We start from the raw sequence: 19,498 nt of genomic DNA on the forward strand, positions 1-19,498 counted from the left end.
ATTGGAACAGCTCCAAAAAGAGAAGCCAAATGGGCCATGTGGCTTCCTTTACCAGCTACTGCTCACCTAACAGAGTTTGTGTTTCAATTTCACTCTCAAGAGTGCCTTACTGCACAGTTTCCCAGAAAGGAGCTGCACAGGAGCCAGTATCTCCTGAGTCCGGAGCAGTGTACGCTTCCTTGCTGAAACAGAGCACAGGCTTCTATTTAACATCTATAAAGACAAGTAGGTAGTATATATATTCCTGTCCCAAACCTTAGACTCCAACTGGAGGTGGGGAGCATCTTGCAAAACACCCACTGAAGCAAATGTTTGTGTGTGCATAGAGCATGCAGTGCATGAGCATGAATTGAATGCATGACACCCCACGCTGCAAATAGTCCAACTAATGAGAAGGAACTCTATTGATCTTCTGTGCATCAAAATATTTGCCTATTTTTCATATTCTGACCGCTTCATTATGTAAATTATCACTCCTGCTTTGCTGCAGAGTTTAGTCTTGCCTGAAAAATCTTTAAGTATGACATTCCATGGATTTGCTCAGTCCAGAAGATTAAAGTTTAAATAACTTTTCCGTATCTTTTTTTTTGTGGCCCTGCATCCCGGTGCATGTTAATTACTATACTGAATAGTAATACATATCCCTTATTCAAAATGTGTATTAGAATCCTCATTACATGAAGTTATTACATGAAAGCAAATGTAGCTTTTGATCATTTACTCCTTAAATAAGTGTTTAGCATTTAATAAAAAAATACTACTTGGATATTTTAAGCAAAGATAAATTGCGCAGTCTAAATTTTTGCAAAAGGTAGGCTCTTTGTATAGGATGAAATTGCTTACAGTCAGTTTTGTTTAAGGTAGAAAATTAAATAGCAGTAGCTTCTAACAACTACTTTGTTTGCCACCAACAATGAATTTCCTGGAGTACAGAATCTTGTATAATTACCTCTTAGACTGTGAACTTCAGTTTGTCAAAGCTAGATAAAAAAGGTTATTAAATGTTAGTTATATATGGTATTTTGGTATGTCACTCAACAGCTTTTTAAATATTATATAATGCTACATGGGCCTTAGCAACGTTTGCACTCTGAAAAGCGGCTCTCATGTCACAGAGATCTCTGAGATCAGGGTCTCTATCAGCAATATTATAGTACAACTAGTAAATAACAGAAGTCACTCATTAATCCAATCTCATAGAATTTAATCCTGCACTGCTAGACCAAACCCACTCATTTAATGGGAATAAGATGCTTCCTTTCCCTGTCGTTACCAGCTCGGACTCCTTTCTGTTTCTGCAAATGTACCAGTTTTATGTATTTTGATGGCATGAAATTTTGGTAATAATTCTGCTGAAAATGTGCAAACTCGTCCTCTTTCTTGCAGCTGTATTAAATCAACATTGCAAACAGAAGTCAAAGTGGTAACAAAGACGCTTAGTTGTGCTGAGGTTAAGGAGGTGTTCTTGCACACCGGTATTATTTCTATAATTTTACTATTATCAAAATCAATTAACTTTTGTTTTTCTAGACAACACTTCTGTTTCCCTGAAGTCATTCTTTAAGTCAGATGAATAGTTAAGAGTGTGAAAGAACTGAAAGGAAGGTTACCTAATTGTTTTTTCACCCTGAAATGTTTATTACAGCAAATAATTCTGAAAAGTCACAGGAAACCTTTTGTTTGCAATACAAACTTAAGTTTTCCAGTATATGACATTTTAAACTTTCAGGTGACTCAGATGTTCTGTGTTTCATGAAAGTTTTAAAACAGAATTATCTTCATCTCTGCAACATCAGCCCTAACACATAACTTGACTCTCATTGTTTAACCAAGAGGTTCCAGTAAGTTGAACTTAATTTTCCAAGAGCTTTTTGTGTAGATGCACTGTTTTGCAGAAAGTTTGCATCTTTAGGACTGAAGTGTAGGCACTCTCAGAAGCCTTGCATCCTTCCAGCATTCAACTGTGAGTGCAAAACTTGAATTCGTTTTACAGACAGAGATTTACAGTCCATTTTTTCAAAAGTTTCGCCAAATAAAAAAAGGTAATAAAAGTAATAACTTTTTTAAACTGTAATAAACAGTTGGAGAACAGAATAAAAGATAATAAATGCAGTTCATGCCATACAGTGAGTTTATATCTGTGATCTCAACACCTCAATAAACCATTCTGGCAAAAAGTGAATTCTAGTGAGCTCTCCAATCCACGGTCTCGTCTAAAAGCAAACTCAACTCAGTTCCTCTAACCCATACCTCAAAGGTTTCTTTACTATTAAAAGCATTCAGCTTTTTTTTTTTTTCTGAACAGAAATCAGCTTAGGAAGAGAACATACTGAGGCTCTGGTTACTCATAGCCATGCACGTCCAAGCACAAGGGCACAGCAAAGATCCAGCCACCCTGTTCCTGCACCCAAAGGGAAGAGTAAAAGAAAAGACACATGTATCCTTGTACTCCTGAAAGAGGACAGAAAACCTCCTTTCTCAGAAACTGCAATGCCCGCTCCTGCACTCTCTCTGAATGGTACAGTGCCCTGAGCACCGTTACAGAGACTAAACACGCACGAAGAGTTTAGAGAGATTTTGATCTTTTCAGTTAGTGTAGGAAGCAAAGCAGAGAAGTACCTCTCAGCTCAAGAATAAATGAGTAGCCTGGGAGGGAAGCAGCACCTGAATAGGCTCTTTTTCTCCTCAGGAAGCTAATAGGTAAGATTTTCTTCCCTTGCCTAACCTTTTCTTCCTAGCCCCTTCGCAAGGCCATGTTTCACTCCTGAAAGTTTGTATCTGAATATGAAATGTTTCATTTCCTTCCTCTCATGAACTTCTAAAACTTAGTAAGAAAATAAAAATAATCTCCAGTGAAGAAACTGACTCAAGCCAGTTGCCTTATATAATTCAGGAAAGAAAAGCATTTTAGCATTTCAGGATGAAGAGTGCAGTATTAATCATAATAAAATATGAGAGAATGCAGATCTTTGCATTCTCTCTAGGTGATTTCAAGCTTTTATTTGTCTCCTATTGCATGTGCAAAAGCAGTAATAAAAACGTAAAAGCATCAGTGTATATAACACAGCATAGTCTGTCCCTCAATATTTTCACTGTATTTTTCCCACAGAGCAATTTGAACCAGATCTTTATGTTTTAAAAGCTTTATATACACAATTCACCCACAGCCTTATTAAATTTACATTCATGTCTCCTAGTACTAATGCCTTCTGTCATTAAAAAAATGGTTTCAAAATGGCAATCATTTTAAGACTTATGTCTATACTATTTAATTAACTAAATGATAAGGTTGGGGTTTTTTTTCAAAACCTTATTTTATTAGATAGCAAGGCTGAAAAAAATAAAGGGAAATCCATTTGAACCCAAGAGGATATTGGTTGTGTCCCAGGAGAGCATCAGGAGAACGGATGTAGTGATTTTGTATTACTCCAAGTTTGATTAAATCATAATGTACAGAAATCCTCCCCACCCCCACCAAAATATTTAATGATAAAATAAGACCCATGTGCTTTTAAAGTATTAAAAAATTACTTGACTGGTAAGCTGTATTTTTATCTCGCCTTGAAAAATTTAAGTACTATCTGATCTAACAAAAGATAGCAAATATTAAACATGAAATTAGATGAAGATTGCTCTTTCCTAGAAGAACAGGAGTTTCCTGCAACTTGAATTCTTGCAGAGCTAATACCCTGAATTTTAATAGATCTAACGTGTCTCAATTATTGTTGCTGTTAGCATTACCGTCCCTGTTGAAAGAATGCTTAGGAGCCCAGCCTGAATTAAAGCCCTACATAATAAACAAACATAGCAAAAACATGGCTCTGTATGGAAAGAGTTTCTAATCCATTATAAAACACCTTATTATGAAATGCAATAGATAAATTCTTAAGCAGACTTGCTTTGTAAATAAAGAGGTTGGAAATGAAACTGAGTTCTAAAACACACTCCAAATTAAAGACCTTTAGAAGGACACCATCAATTTAGTAATCAGCCTCCTACCTGAAAATTTTATTTACTACTTTTATAACCAACACCCAATGGAACTATTAATGGGGGGCCGGGGGGACTGTACAAGACTACAGTAAACCACAAACAACCCTCTAACGTTTTCATGGGCAATTCTGGTCAAAGAGATCCCTACCTGCAGTTAAGGTCAAACGCAACCGCATTTCCCAGCCCCCAAAGGACTCTCTGGCTCTTCCTGCCCGTATCCCTGCTTTTAAGGGCCTAAATATGCGGTGCTAAGTCTAGCTGCTTGGAGAAGTCATGGGGGTTTCCCTAATACTGGGGCTTGCTCTCGTATCTTTGAGTGTCCCAGCAATATTGCTCTGCTTCCTCAGATTTGGAATGGGTACCTCTGGGACAGCAGGAGGACACCCGCCACAAGCACACAGCTTGAGCCTAACGCATTGCAGTGCCTTGGAGAACCTGTCCCCTTCACCGCACTGCGCAGGAGCGCAGACAAGCGTGTGTGGCAGAATCCCCAGCAGTACTGCAGGTCCGTCCAATCCAAAAAAGGGGAGCAGACAAGTCGGGGGCCAGCAGGAAATGCCTGTCTGGGGAACAGTAGGAGAACATAGGTGGGAGTGCAGCGTGGGAAAGGGGCAGGGCTGCTGCCTTCCCTGAACAAAGGCATCCTTACAGAAAATTGTAAATTGGTAGAGGAATCCTTGGAATCCTTGGAGATTATTCATAATTAGCTGTGGTTGTTTTAAGTACTGTTCTGTCCTGAAAATTGACTAAAATAGTAATTCTGAACTATTTCTCTAGCATTCATTGATTGAAAGTGTACAGCTTATAATTAAAATGCAATTTTTTTGTAGCTGCTGACTCTGGATTCCTTGTAGCACACTGAATTCTTGCATTCATGTAGAGCACCATCAGTTGCGCGGCCGTTAAGACCATACTTTGCCTGCAGGGACAACTATGGTAGCCCACTTACGTACGTAACTCACCACAGCTTGGCAGCTGGTGATGTACAAGATATAACAAACACACGTCATTGTCTCCACACTGCTAAAAAGCTGGACACCTGTCTTCTTCTTTAATGTTACAGTAAGAGCGTAAGGCTATGAATGCACACTGCCACTAGGTCTGTTCAATAAGAAGAGCCCTTTTTTATCAAGGCATTCTGCTTTAAGATGTCTAAAGCTTTACAGGCCACGTAGAAAAATAGAATCCCTAGAATTCTGAATTCAGATCTTGCAGGAAATCCTATTTATATTGAAAAATGCTATTAGAAGTTATTGCAAAAATCCTGAAAATGGCACAGATGGAGGCAAAATGATCTTTAGTCTCTCTGATGAGTGGGATGGAGAAAAAGTTCTGCAAGCTTCCAGGGACTAACAGGACATTATGCTCATTGGAGGTCAGTTGTTTTCCTTTTCTAACATTAGCCTTGTTACACAATACAAAGAGAAAGCTCTAATGTCTATGAAGCAAGGTTTTTGGCAGAGAAGGCGCAGACAGCTATTCCACACCCAAACATGTTATTTATGACAGTAGTCTAATTACTTTGTGAACAAAAAGTCAGTACTGAATCTACTTCAGTGAATTTATGCAGATCAGGCTATAGGCAACTGCTAAGATGAAAACCTGGTAACATAAGATAAGATAAGATAGAGAGATCTGTCTGTATTCTACTATAAATTAAGCTCCAATTGACTCCATGTGCTTCAATCAATGAGTCTGTGTGGGTGCAGCCGATGTCTGAGCTTGGCATAGAAACTTAGAATATTTAGTTACAACTTGATGATCTAGTTTGTCTTAACTCAGCCAAGTAAAGATTCACAGTGTATTAAATTGCTCCTCATGTAATTACATGATTAGGTGATAGTTTCCAGTTATGTTAACCTAGCTACAGTAGGTATGAGAATTTTTTTTTATCTCCTTCTTAAAATAACAGCAGACTGAGAAAATATTACCATGACATGGCTCAGATTTGCAGGTTCGGTTGCCAGTTTCCCCATCCCAGAATGGGCACACACTGAGTGTGCCTGCAGTAGTGTTTATTCATCGTACATGATCAGGCAGTCATTTACCAATGTCCGCTGAGCAAGAAGCCAGTGCAGCTGTGTTCAAGCTGGCTTATATCCCTTTTTGTTTGTAGATTCACTTTTCTGAGGCTGGCTAGCACAAAAATGAAGCATCTGGGGTTGCATGTTTCCCTACGATGTGCAGAGCAGAAGCTATTATGCAAGAGGACTACTCAGCTGTTTCTGTATGATTCTTCTCAGTTCTGGTAATCAGGGAGGGGAGGCCACAGCCTTCCTCTGTTATTTCCTTCCCTCTTCTTCTGAATTTGTAGTTAATATACACAGATGTGGTTACTGTCCTGTATCCTTTTCTATACCAATCTGCCCAACTCCTGTTCTCCTTTTCCATCGTCCCTACAGAATGGGGTAAATATTTTCAAAAGAATGGCCTTTTCTTTGAATCTGCAAAACTTCATCTATGCCATTTCAGAACACAAGTGCGTACTTGTAGATCTAACTGCTTGCCTGAATGCAAAGTGCACCCCAGCGTACACAGGGCCCTAGAGCAGTCAACTGAACTTGCTCCACCTCTGAGCCGTATCTTTCACTAAAGCTTGCTTGGTGCAACTTCTGGAATACTCCCTTTGAGAAGTCTGGAAAATGAAGGCTAGAGCATGCTAATTCCACCTCCTCTAGACTTGTGCCCTAATCTTGAGCTTGATAAATTCCAGCATACCCATTCTTACCATATTAATTAAATATATAAATACACAATGAGTAGAATTGTCTCATATGAAGTTTTAAAAAACCATGTAATTTCAGCTGCAAACAAGTAAAATGTATTTTGTTTTGGATTTATATCTGTATGTGCATTTGTGCTTACCATTTGAATTGCTAGGTACGTGATACTAATAGCAATGAGAGAATGCCTAACGTAAGCATATGTCATCCATTGCACAGCAGTTGACCGCAGCTTGGACTACGTCTCGTAACTTTCAATTATAAAGCCTAATAAACTACTGCTATCTAACACCACCCTACCCTTACCTAACCTGACTGCTGTAACACTTTGGCACCAGACAATATGTTGTTTGCTTGCATGATTATAACCTCAAGGCAAGAACCACACCTGGGTATATGACACATGCTCGGGGCAGTTTTATAACAGAAACTCCGTGTGCATTGCAAAGCTGGTTAAGAGCGTAAATTTATTGAGAGTTTTTCTGTCACATTTTGGTATTAGTTAAAACCCTTGGGGAAATAATGGAAGCAAAAGTATAATTTTGCCTGTTTAAATTGCAGCTATTCTGGCAGGACTTGCTTGTTAAACCTCAATCACCAAATCTTTTTGGTACAGTCTATTTCTAAGGCAGAACAGATTTTCCCATTAGATTGCAGTTCCTGAATGCAACTGCCTTGCAACTGAAAATAACCATTTATAAAATAACTAAATTTTATTAATTCAAATACGCATAGTTAGGAAGAATATTTGCAATACAGTCATTGGTGACACACAGTAATGGCAGAACACTAAAGCAAAGCAAGGAGATTAACCAAAGCAACTGCATTGGCTAACATGGTATGATTTTGTAGGAAGAAAAAAGATGAGATTCCCATATACCATCAAAGGACGAATATGAATATATATATTATATATCCAATTTAACATCAAAGTAATTAAGGTTGCTTAAGATAAATCTAGTCATCCCAGAAATGGTATGATTCAGATCACTTAAACTTGCAGAGAAGCAAAATATTTCAGACTATAGATATCATTTGATATCTTCCAGAGTGTGTCGTGTCCTTATTCAGCAAAGCACTTAGGCACACATTTTAAAAGGAGATTTTCAAAGAAACAAATTGATTTCTGGCAGAAACAGATCAGCTAGTCTATCTTAAACCAAAGGTGTTTTGTACTTCTGAAAATCTTTCCTACCAACTTTAATAGGACCCAAACACATGCTTCAAGTTAAGCAGTTGTGCTCCACAGCCAGAGCTCCTCTCCTTTTCCCTAGAACATACCCTGCACTCAGTTTTTGCAGAAACCTAGATGAGCATGGCAAAGGGAGAACTAATGCTTCAGGTGTGTAAGTAACCACTTATTTTTAAATCTGTCTGAACTATGAAGCCACAAACATTATTTGCCTCATTTCACCAGGATTTGCCCTAAGTTCTATTTATTTAGCTTTGCTCCATAGTAACTCTCAGATTCTCACTTCTATTGCCCTGAGTCTTGATTCTTCATGCGTGGCTCAGAATCATTCTATCTGTTACAACTTTCTCTCTTGTTTATTGTATCCATTTTAAATGAGCTATATTAAGGTCTAACAGTTCATATTTTGATACAGCAATATATGATACCAAGGCAGCATAACAGTAACACACACTCTAATTTTCAGAAAGTTGTCTCATTCCAGAGTTTCAGCATTAAACATGAAAAGCTTCTTGAACTATCTTTCATAACTTTTATAGTAATTTTTTCGTTGCTTATAACAATTTGGAACTGAAAACTTACCGCACAATTAATTCCCTCTTCACTTTCAGAGATTTGTTGTAGACCCTCTGAGATCTTGTTTAGGCTCCAAGTTCCGATCTGTATCCCATCATCATACTTAAAAACTGTTTTCTGGGGAGAGAGAGGTGCTTACTAGCAAACTTTCCTCCTGATCACAGGGCAGGGGAAAATAAAGAGCAAATGTTCATTGCAGCAAAGGCAACAATGGCACACATGCCACTAATCTCACGTTCTAGCATTGCTTCAATATTTAACACCATTTTCAGCTATACCTGGACGGCAGCAGGAGTTGCAAAATAACCAATAACGTTTGACAGACACGCTCATGGTTTTACATTTCTCTTTTAAAATACAGGCACTTGGATGTGGGTGTGTGGGACAGGCTGTCCTTAGCCGAGGAACCCATGGTGGGACCATGACAATATCAGTTGGATTTGCAATGGCAGTCACCATAGCAGTGTATGTGTCTGGGGGGGTTTCTGGTAAGTGACTTTTTTTTTTCTTATATAGCCTTTATTGACACAGGTTTAAGGCTACCTTATTAAATTACTTCCATTTCATGATATAAACAATTATGTATCTAGCAATAACAAGCACCATAACAAGTACAACAACAGAGCCCACACCAGAGTTTCACAAGTAAATCTTTTCCGTTTTTCTTGTTTCCTTCTACTTTTTGCATTTGACAAGTTCTTCCACCAAACACTGAACTACTGTATCCAAACCTTGGCCGACCTCTGGCCTTTATGGAAAGTGGTCTACGCAAACCAGAAATCTGCTTTCTTTGGCATTGGAAAATTCTGTCAATAGAGATGATCCTGGACAGCATAGGCACCGCATTTAAGGAAATAACCATGGAAAGCTTGCAGAATGCAGCAGTCACCAGCTACAATGGTTGCCAGCTAGGTAGAAGGTAGAACGACATGCTAATGGGTATAACGAGCAAGATTCACCTTACAGAGTACAATTTATCTCTTCATGTCCTATGACAGGCAGTAGCAAGTCTGCTTCTGTCTGTTTACTTATTTGCAGAAGATCACAGAAAGCAGAAACAGCAAAAAGATACAGTACTACACATATGTTCTGTGATACACTGTCAATGTACTGTCACTGCCCCTTTCTTTCTGCTGTAACTTTTCCTCACTATATATTGCTCAGGAATCTCTCTTTTGTCTGTAGCTGGGCTAACTAATCAGTGTCTGCGTGTGTCATAACAGATGGCGCTTTGCCACCTATTTCCACCATTCAATTTGGCTAAATTAATATCAGGAACATTAACATAACTGCTTTTAACATTTAAATTCTCCCTTCAAAATGAGAAAATGATGATAATACACAGGGTTGTGTATTATAATACACAATACTTCATGTTGTATGTGGAGTTTCTATTGCACTGTTAAAGCAAGCGGTGACCCTGTACTGCAGTTCTCATAGAGGAATTTCTTAGTGTTCATAAAAAGGGTAAAGTCAATTTGGGCAGATATCTCGAGGTATAACTAGGCCATTATAAATAGTTGCTATAGTAGAAATTACTGGGGCCATATCTCGTCTTTTATAAAGACACCATAAGGAGGTTTCTAAGTTCACATTAGAAAGTGCTCAAGGTACTGCAAAAGAAGCAGTCTTGTTACTGTTGTTGAAATAGAGCAGGATGGTTCCTTAATACCACACAAAGTTAATTCAGCAGTACATTCCTGTTATCTGAACAATTTTAAACTACAGCTTTTGGTTTACCTGTAGGCAGGTAAACTCCTCTAATGCAATACCGTGAAAAAAAAACTTGTAAAGTCACTAACTCGGCCTACGTTTGCATTTTTAAGGGATGTTCATCTCTATATTCATCATATAGAAGATTAGACTTCAATCTCAGCAGGGCAGAGCAGTTGCAGATGTTGCAGTATCGTGCTTCCTGTGTTTTTCCCATGACAAAGGATTCTGCATGCAGTGCATTTTCTCTGTGAAAGAATAGGAACAGATATTTCAGCAGGCTATGACTGTCCAACATCCGATCACTAGTGGACACTTCAGAATATCAGTTCCTGTATAGAATTTGCTAGCAAATTCTGTGGCTCTTTGGCCATGAAGTCTCATGTTTAAGTACTGCTAAAACATTTTGCATCCATTCTTTATGCAGTTCTAAATTCATGGTAACATAAAATCAGCACACGTGGTGAATTTGAACTCTTTTACCTGGGAAAATTCCCCTTTTTGCTTTTCCTCCATCTAATTTTCCTCAATGTCTAGGTAATTTCCCACCATTTTTTCCAACTTAACATTTCAAACAAATTCATGACTGTCATCACTGCAACTGCAAAAGAATAGGGAACACACTTTCCAAATGGAACTTTTTCTTTTTTTAACTGGGAAACTACCAGTGGCACAGGAACCAAGAATATTTTAACTTCCCTATGTCAGTGTGAGAGCCTTCAACTAGACTTTTTCTTTCTAGATTTAATGTTAATCAGACATCTCTAATATTATTATGACTTGTCCTGGCCATCATAATCAGTCTGTATTATGTACAGGTGGGGAACAATATCAAGTGCTGAAAGAAAGGAAAATGATTCATTCCAGCCAGAGTAAAGAACAAAAGACAAGACAACAATTTATCAAGATTCACATGAAGGGCTGTTAAATAAGGTGCCATCCATCTATTTGCTCTGTGTGGAGAATTTGAAACACAGCGAGGAATTCAAAATTAATTCAAGACTTGTGCTACTAGGTCAGAGTTTTGGAAATGATACAAAGAAAGTTTTATCCAGCTTGTTATCTGTGTTTGTCAGTTCATTATGTATCAAAGGTGCCTGGATTTCATAAGATAATGACTCACTGACCTGAAGTGCAAGCAAACACAGAAACTGTACATAGAGGCCCTTTCTCCATGACTAGCCTTTGACAGACAAAGGTCAGGCTCTTTTAGTTATTTTATTAAGACAGAGGCCATTTTTCTGATAGGATAACCATACAGGCTGAAATGAGACTTTGCCTGGAAGGTAAGCAGTGGACATCTGCTATGTCCTTGCAAATCTTGGGGTTTGCTGTACTTTTGCTGTGGAGTACTGTTTCATCTCTTTATTTGGCAATTTGCATTTCTTATGCATCAACTACATTTTTGTAAAAAGTTAATTTTGCCAAAAGTATTCAACATTTCTTTTCCACGTTGACAAAAGATGTTGAGGAAGTGACTAGTATGTGACATAATAATAAATGTATTTTAAAAAGTAAAATTGTCACAAAGAATTTCAATGTTGCTGAAATCTTTTCCATGTGCGAATTTAGGTGTAGCTACTCCGAAATACAAAGGAAGGAAATTCCATAGGAAATAGAACTCTCTGTTTCAGCACAACTACTTTATCAGTTTCCTTATCATGGACCTTTCTGGAGGGTGTGAGAACTGATGAAAACGTGTGATGAAGAACTACGCTCTGCTGTCCCCAGATCCCACCTGGGCATAGCTCACCCACAGTCAGCTTCAAGCTGGACAGCCCTAACATTATTTTATGTTCCTGAAAACTGAGTTCCTAAGTAACCCCAGGTTGAAGACAGCGACATAAACATGACTTAAATCCAGGGTACTCCACTTCTCCCTCAAGATACATGATCTAGCCAGTAATAGTCCTTAATCTTAATACATGCTTGCTAAACTGAATGAACGTTCTGCTGCCCCAGTCCTCCCTGAAAAATAAAAACTCAAAGTTCTTGAGGAGAGAGAATACATGCAGAATGATGGACCCTCCCATCACAACAAATAAGGCAGGTTTAGGCTTTCTCTAGAAGAGTTATCTATAGATTATATACTTCAAGGCATCAGTCTGATAAAAAACACGGCCTGCAAACATCAAGAGGGAAGCTGGATCTTGGTGGATGCTGGCTTTTTTCCACACCCCCTTCCAATTTCATCCAGCTTGTTTCAGTTTAATTGCAGTCAGTATTTAATTGCAAAATAACATCTAGAAAAGCATGTGCTAATTTCATGCTCAAATGTGCCCACATTTTTACAAATCCTTCACCTTTTCTCATGTATCTGAGTCATCCATATGACTTATTTTGTGATTTATTTTTCAGGTGGTCACATAAACCCAGCCGTTTCATTAGCCATGTGCGTGACTGGAAGATTAAAATGGACCAAATTACCAATTTACATATTAGCACAACTCCTGGGAGCATTTGTTGGAGCAGCGGCTGTCTTTGGGATTTATTACGGTGAGTACACCTTAGACGTGCTCACAGGACAAACTCGAGGTCAGGGAGTCTCTAAGGCCTCAATTTTTCAATGAATGCCAAGCAGGCAGAGGACTCTGTTCACGCAGGGCTAATGACAGGACTGAAGCTAAAGCCATAAAGAGGAAAGGAAGAAGCATAGAGTCTGAAGGAAAAAAAAAAGGCTCAAACATTCCAGTTATCCTACAACTTTTCTGAAACACTAATACTCCAGGAAGCATTCTGAAATTTAGAAAAAATTATTCATGGGAAATCAGATACTCTGAGATCATGTATTTCTCAGTAAGGATTTTAAATTACTTAATGGCCAGGATATAGGGCTATTCATCTTCCAAGCAAATTAGAAACATTAAAGACCTGATCCAAGTGCCTGTAGGCAAGTATCACCAACGTTGTTCATTGAGGTTACAGGATATGAGATCAAGTCCCTCCTGACTAAACTTCAGACCACCCTAGAGAGGTAGCTCTCCAAGGCAATGAACTCCAGGTAGAGTGATAAAGGGGTCACACATTAGAAGGGAAAAAAAGAAAAGAGAGGAAAAAAAAAAAAAAGAGTACCCCTATCCTTGATGCATGTTTCTTTTACATGGTGTGCCACAAAAGGAAAAAACTTAGTAACAGACTCCCCGACTTCATGAATCCATCGGATCAGTTGCTTCAATCACCTTCTCCAAAACTCTGCTTCTACTGTCCCAGCCCACCTACTCCAAAGCCTTTCCCTTATGGACACTATGTCTGCAGACAGTGCTGGGTTTAGGTGCAACAAAAAAAAAAAAAAAAAAAAAAAAAAAGAAAAGAAAATACCTATTGTATGTCAACTAAGTGCTCAGTACCAGTAGTAATCATGAACAGAAAAATCTTTAGGAAGTGTGTTAACTGGTTTGTGTTTGGTGGCAAGGTTTTGTTTGTTTGGGTTTTGGGGCAGGGGGGAGAGGGGATAGTTGTTTGTTTGGTTTTTTTTAAGGTTAGTGTTAGAATTTGGAAACATGAGGCCCTTCTAAAGGTGTACAAAGTAATTCACAACTGAGAAGTTTTAATTTCCGTATTCTTTTTTCTCCTAAGAGTTAAATGCAACAAAATAAACTGACACTGCAAATGAGAGAGCCTGACCAAAGTAAACAACCACATATTCTCTGCACCCATGTCGTGGCCTTAAGCTAAGCTAGAAAAAACAGGGGCAAGGAGAAATAGATTTGTCTGCTAGCTTCAGGAGAAGGTAACCACCCTCACCATGACTTCCATGGGAGATGGGGAGCTGTTTCTTTACTCACAAGTATCACCTCATCCCTGGATCCACTAGTGAAATAAAGGCATAGCGTTTGTTATTCATGTCTGTCTGTGCAGATTTTTGAGTGCTTCGTCTTAGTATCTTCCTGTTTCTAACATTTCAGGGCTTGCCAAGGCAACAAATTCTTCTGACACAGAAGTCATATTGTACTATTTAAAATACACTTTAAATATACTAACAGAAATATACATGTATTTAAAATATACATAAATCTTTACAATAGATATAAAAATACACTTAATTAAATATACTAAGAACTGAAGATTTGGGGCTAGCTTCTCCCCTTCACATCTTGGATGACAAGCATAGCAGTTGGGTGTGAAGCCCAAGCAGAGTGAAAAATTCAAACTCCTTTGGAAGAGGAGGTCTCTCCATTCCCAGCAGTCATTGCACAACTGTCAAATGGAATTCCTGGTGGCTGGGAATCCACAACAATCAGGACGCTATGCATTTTGGGGAGCATCATGCCAAATAAGGCACCTCTTACCGAATAATGCAACTGTGTTCAGAATCAGAAAATGCTCCCTGGCACTGAGTCTGGAGCAATGAGTAGGGAAAAAAACAGCCCCATTTTGAAAGCTGCGATAGATAAAACAAGTACTTCAATGCACAAGAGGAGAGACGAGACAGGAGGGTATAATTAGTACATCACCTCAAACCCATTAACTGTGTTCACAGAAAACCGATCCATTTCAGTTGAGAATGTGAAGTCCTCAGACCTATCACGTGTATTCTAGTCCTAGAAAACCTAGTCTTTATGGAGAAGTGCAACCAGCTAATGTCTGTTTTCTACAGATGCCCTTATGGAGTATAGCAATGGAACACTTGAAGTCACAGGACCTAACGCAACAGCGCATATCTTTGCAACATATCCAGCTCCGTATCTGTCCCTCATAAATGGATTTGCAGATCAGGTAGGTGCACTTCCTGTCTTGATTCTACAAATTAAACACACTGAAAACTGTAAAACCAAGCAGTAAAAAAATATAGAGATCTTTAATGGTTACGATAACCTCACCATTTTGGTCATACATCCCTGCCTACAACAGCAATGAGAATGCAATGCTGTTTGTGGGGGTAACATTTTACTCATATTTTACAAGAAAGATAATTTCAAGTTGTTCTTTCCACGTACATCATATTAATTGTTGCACTCTACATGTCTTTAATGCAATATATGTAAGAGGTTTTTCCCAGCATAAATCAGTGTTTCTCCATAAATTCTAGCAGAGCTATGTCCATCTACATCAAAATCCAGCCCATTTTGTGGACCTATTATTCCTTAAATAAGGCTTAAGCACCAGATTAACACACCTTGAACAACCAAGTATTCTGCTACCATAAGCCTCCTCTCTAACATTCGCTTTGGGAATACATTTGTAATATTCTTTATTTTTCAAATGACTGAATCTGAAAAAACTCAACTTTGTTTACAATCTGTATCTTCTTATCCCACTTATCCAACACTGAAAAATGAAGTTTCATATCTTCTATCTACTTCTAATCAATTTACCTGTCTTGTTCAGGCATACAGTAAATAAATATACTGCGTAAGCAAGCTATGAAAAACTAGAGATTGCTGAAGCGCAAGAATTCCTTACGTAAAGGACTTGAAGATTGTGAAATCTGGCTTCAAAAAAATCCAAATATTGTTTTGAAATTTTGTAAGGTAGACAATTCTTTGGATCAGTCAACAGACTTTTCCATAAGATCTTTTTGCCCACAGGTATTTTAAAACAAAATTAAAACCAGAAGAAATAAAAATAATTTTTCAAAGCCCCAAACTTAAACTTCTTTAGATCAGTATAGAAATTGAATGTTTTGACATCACTGAAACTTTTGTCTGTTCTTCCCTCTAAGTTAATTATTATCAAAATCAACATTTACAAAGCCTTTGATTTAAGCAGAGCAGCACTTCCATCAAAGTAATTCCAAGAAAATTTCCTTCATCATCTCAATTAGCATATGCAATAGAGTTCACATTACAGTTACACGTGCAACCTTACTTTAGGTAATTTTTTAGCTGTTCAGTTTTCACTTTGTAGACTTCACTTTTTTTTTTCTCACATTATGCAATACCTGGATGAAGAGACGCATTTTTAGTCTAATTTATCAGCATAAGCTACAGTCACATAAACCACTTTTATAACAATGTAACTGATTGTATTGGCATAGCAGAACTACCAAAAATCAAGCAAGCGGAACCGTTAAATTGCTAGGAAAAAATGTGGGAACAAAGCATCAGACCTCACACAGGAGATGCCTTTTAACTCCTCTATTCTTTCCACACCAGGTTTTTGCAGATTTGCAGCAATGTCCTCAACACATTTCTTGTCTTTTTCTTACAGCACAAGTATCAAAACTTCTCAGCACTGTGAAGTAGAGAGGCACTGGGTTCCAAATTTTGCTACTCTGTAGCAGGATAAATCTAAATACCAGCTCTAAGCCACCACAATCCACAGAGCTGCCATGGCCCCTCTTTTCATTAGTGGAAGGAATCTGCACATACTTATTCAATATTCTTTTCTTTGCATTGGCCAGGTGATGTCAACAGCTGTTCTTCTTCTGGCTGTATTTGCAATTTTTGACACCAGAAATAACAGTGTACCAAAGGGCCTGGAGCCAATCGCAATAGGACTTCTTATAATTGTTCTTACTTGCTCCTTGGGAATGAACAGTGGCTGTGCCATGAACCCGGCCAGGGATCTAGGTCCAAGGCTCTTCACAGCCATTGCAGGATGGGGGATGGAAGTATTCACGTAAGTATGCCTGGATATGAAGTAAAATGCTCTTGGCTAAAATTTCTTCCTAGGAAAGTAAGATCCTGATTCAACATGGTACCAAGTCATACTTTATACACATATAGGTAATTCTTTGCATACCAGAAGCAGCTATTCGTGCACTTTAAGCCAGACATCCTCTAGGAACTGGGCTTTAAAAAGGATTTCCTGCTCCCAGGGCAAATCAAACATGCATTATCTCTAATATCAATCACTGTTTCAAGCAGACCCTTCCCAAGATATTAGAGATTCTTAGAGGTCACTGAAAATATAAGAATGCTTTCTTCTCTTGTCCTGTAGCTTTCAGAAAAAAAAATGAAATCGTGAGAGAGTTAGGTGGGAATATTTATTGGGTGCTGTAAAAAACACAGACATATCAGATTGATTTAGCCTATTATTACTACTGAGTTATTGCAGAAATATACAACAATCTAAAAGCCTGACTTCCTGCCTGGGAGCGAAGGAGTGAATGAAAGCAAGCTCCCTTCATTTTTCCCACATTTCAGAGCACACTCTCAAATCCCTGGGCATGCGCGTGCACACACATATGCTCTCGGCTGGCCAAATGCACAGCTAATTAGTTGCACATCAAATCCACAGTTTACACATATCCAGTGTAAGAGGCACTCTGGGATATCCAAGTAAGAGTAATCTGTCATCGGGAGGCAGATCTTTTAGTTTATTTTTGTATAGTTTGTTTTTCCAGTTATTTACAAGTAGGAATCCCCAGAAGTACTGTAGACCACTAGAGAGCTCTGGTTAATAGATATTTCATTTTAGCTGCTTCAGCAAGTACAAATAATCTATATTTATTTAGTATGACTTCCATCTACACTAATCATGTGCCTTAGAAGAGGAGAGCAGTAGCAAAGCTTTTCTTGTACAAAAAAAGTTAGGCACGGCATAGAAGAAACAGGCACACAGTCACACCGTAGGCAGGTCCAAAGCTCAGATGTAACCCAGCTCCAGTGAGCCGCTGGTGGGAGGTCAGCTGTCTAGTCCAGTTACCTCCAAACTTTTCCTCCCCAGCAGCTCTTACCATGGTACCATTAGACATATATATTTTTTTTTTTTTAAAAAAACAGCAGCACACAGAGCAACATCCCAGACCTACGATTCTCCTCTCTCATACCTATTTAGTTATTTTCCTAGTAATTGTTGACAACTAGTATTTGTCGACTATGATGTTAATCATAGTGTCATGTGCTATAATCTGTAATATATTATGAAGTTGGCTATTACATTGCTGAAAAACTTTGGAAGCCTGATTGTACTGTGGTCTAGTCACAGAATACCTGTGAACTCCCCTCATCTCCAAAAGTAAGGTCTTACTCATTTACATTTACAAAATTACAAGAAAACTCTACATCTGTACCAACACGGGTTCTTCCCTAATTTACTTCTAGGATTTATATACAGAGAGGAAATACATTCCCACTGTAAAGACCATACTAAGAAATTTAAAATGGGAACATAAAAAATGAGATATTGGATCTCCCATCATTGCCAGAATAAACTTCCAGCAGTTTCAGGGACGTATAAATTGAGGAAAAAGTCTTCTTCCCTGCCTTCAGTTATAAGGCTACAGCTGTAACTAAGTTTAAGGGAATGATACAACAGGAATATATTCTCATCTATTTACAGCCCAGATCCAGGTGGGACTTGGGAAGAACTTGAGCTTTGTTAGGTAGCTGGAAGCTTTGGGTCAGTTACAGGCCATGGGAGAAATCGGATCCTGAAGCGCCTGATGGTCTGCTGGCTTTTCACGTGTGTGAGAGACTTAAGTAATGTAGCAACAGTTGACAGCTAAACCTTGGATGTCTCAGCTTAACTGGAATTCACAGCCTTGAGGCAGATGCTTAAGCTCTCTATTAAAAGGCATGCCCAGGAACTGGGACCTGAGCACAAAACCTCCACAGTGACACAAGGGGAGTGCTGCACAAACCAAGCAATAGGAAACACTGAAGAGACAATGAGCACTCATTGGAATGAGGATGGAAGCATCTCACAAGGTAACAGTCTCTCTGTCCAGATCAGTGAGTGTTTGGGTGCTGCCTAGAGAGCAGGCAGGGACCACCGGGAAAGCCTCACTTCAGAAGAGATCACATAGAGAGTCTCATCCTTCTCTATACCCTGATCCCAAAGAAATGCTTTAAACGTTGAGATAATCGGTTCACAGGGGGAAAATTCCCTCTACCCTTCTTTGTGCTTGCAGGTCCAGTAAATTCTGGTTTTATCATGTTCTCAACATGGTGTGGTTTCCCGAGCTAGTGCAATGGGATTTGTTTTGGTTAAAGGCTCCCATTAGAAGCTGTTATGACCCATTGCAGCTGGAAAGGGGGTGTCTGCCCAGCACCCTCTAGAGAGCACCATTTTGCACAGGACAGACGTAGTCAGCACTGTGGCCTCTTCCTGCAAACTGCTCCTCAACCTGTTGGGAATAGGTGTCACAGGTGGCAACTGTCCCCATCATTATGAGGGACTGTAGTGGTAGGATGAGGGGAAATGTTTTTAAACTGAAAGAGAAGAGACTGAGATATTAGGAAGAAATTCTTTCCTGTGAGGGTGGTCAGACACTGGAATGTGTTGCCCAGAAAAGCCACGGATGCTCCGTCCCTGGAGGTGTTCAAGGCCAGGTTGGATGGGGCTTTGAGCAGCCTGGTCTGGTGTGGGGTGTCCCTGCCCATGACAGGGGGGTTGGAACTAGATGATCTTTAAG

General features: G+C 38.9%; 1 protein-coding gene and 1 long non-coding RNA gene across 3 annotated transcripts in view; one reads left to right on the forward strand and one right to left on the reverse strand.

The window, feature by feature from the left end:
* AQP9 (aquaporin 9) overlaps window positions 1–19,498 on the forward strand; it is a 29,647-nt gene that overhangs the window by 3,594 nt on the left and 6,555 nt on the right. For both annotated transcript variants that reach the window (XM_054213929.1, XM_054213928.1), the window contains exons 2-5: window positions 8,846–8,972; window positions 12,556–12,693; window positions 14,795–14,913; window positions 16,541–16,758. In XM_054213929.1, the coding sequence (XP_054069904.1) occupies window positions 8,846–8,972; window positions 12,556–12,693; window positions 14,795–14,913; window positions 16,541–16,758 (602 nt within the window). The remainder of the gene's footprint in view (window positions 1–8,845; window positions 8,973–12,555; window positions 12,694–14,794; window positions 14,914–16,540; window positions 16,759–19,498) is intronic.
* LOC128914647 (uncharacterized) overlaps window positions 8,463–19,498 on the reverse strand; it is a 100,846-nt gene continuing 89,810 nt past the window's right edge. Inside the window, exon 3 of the long non-coding RNA XR_008468370.1 lies at window positions 8,463–8,601. This is a non-coding gene — a long non-coding RNA (uncharacterized LOC128914647). The remainder of the gene's footprint in view (window positions 8,602–19,498) is intronic.

The sequence above is a fragment of the Rissa tridactyla genome, chromosome 9 (assembly GCF_028500815.1).
Source record: "Rissa tridactyla isolate bRisTri1 chromosome 9, bRisTri1.patW.cur.20221130, whole genome shotgun sequence".
NCBI lineage: Eukaryota > Metazoa > Chordata > Aves > Charadriiformes > Laridae > Rissa > Rissa tridactyla.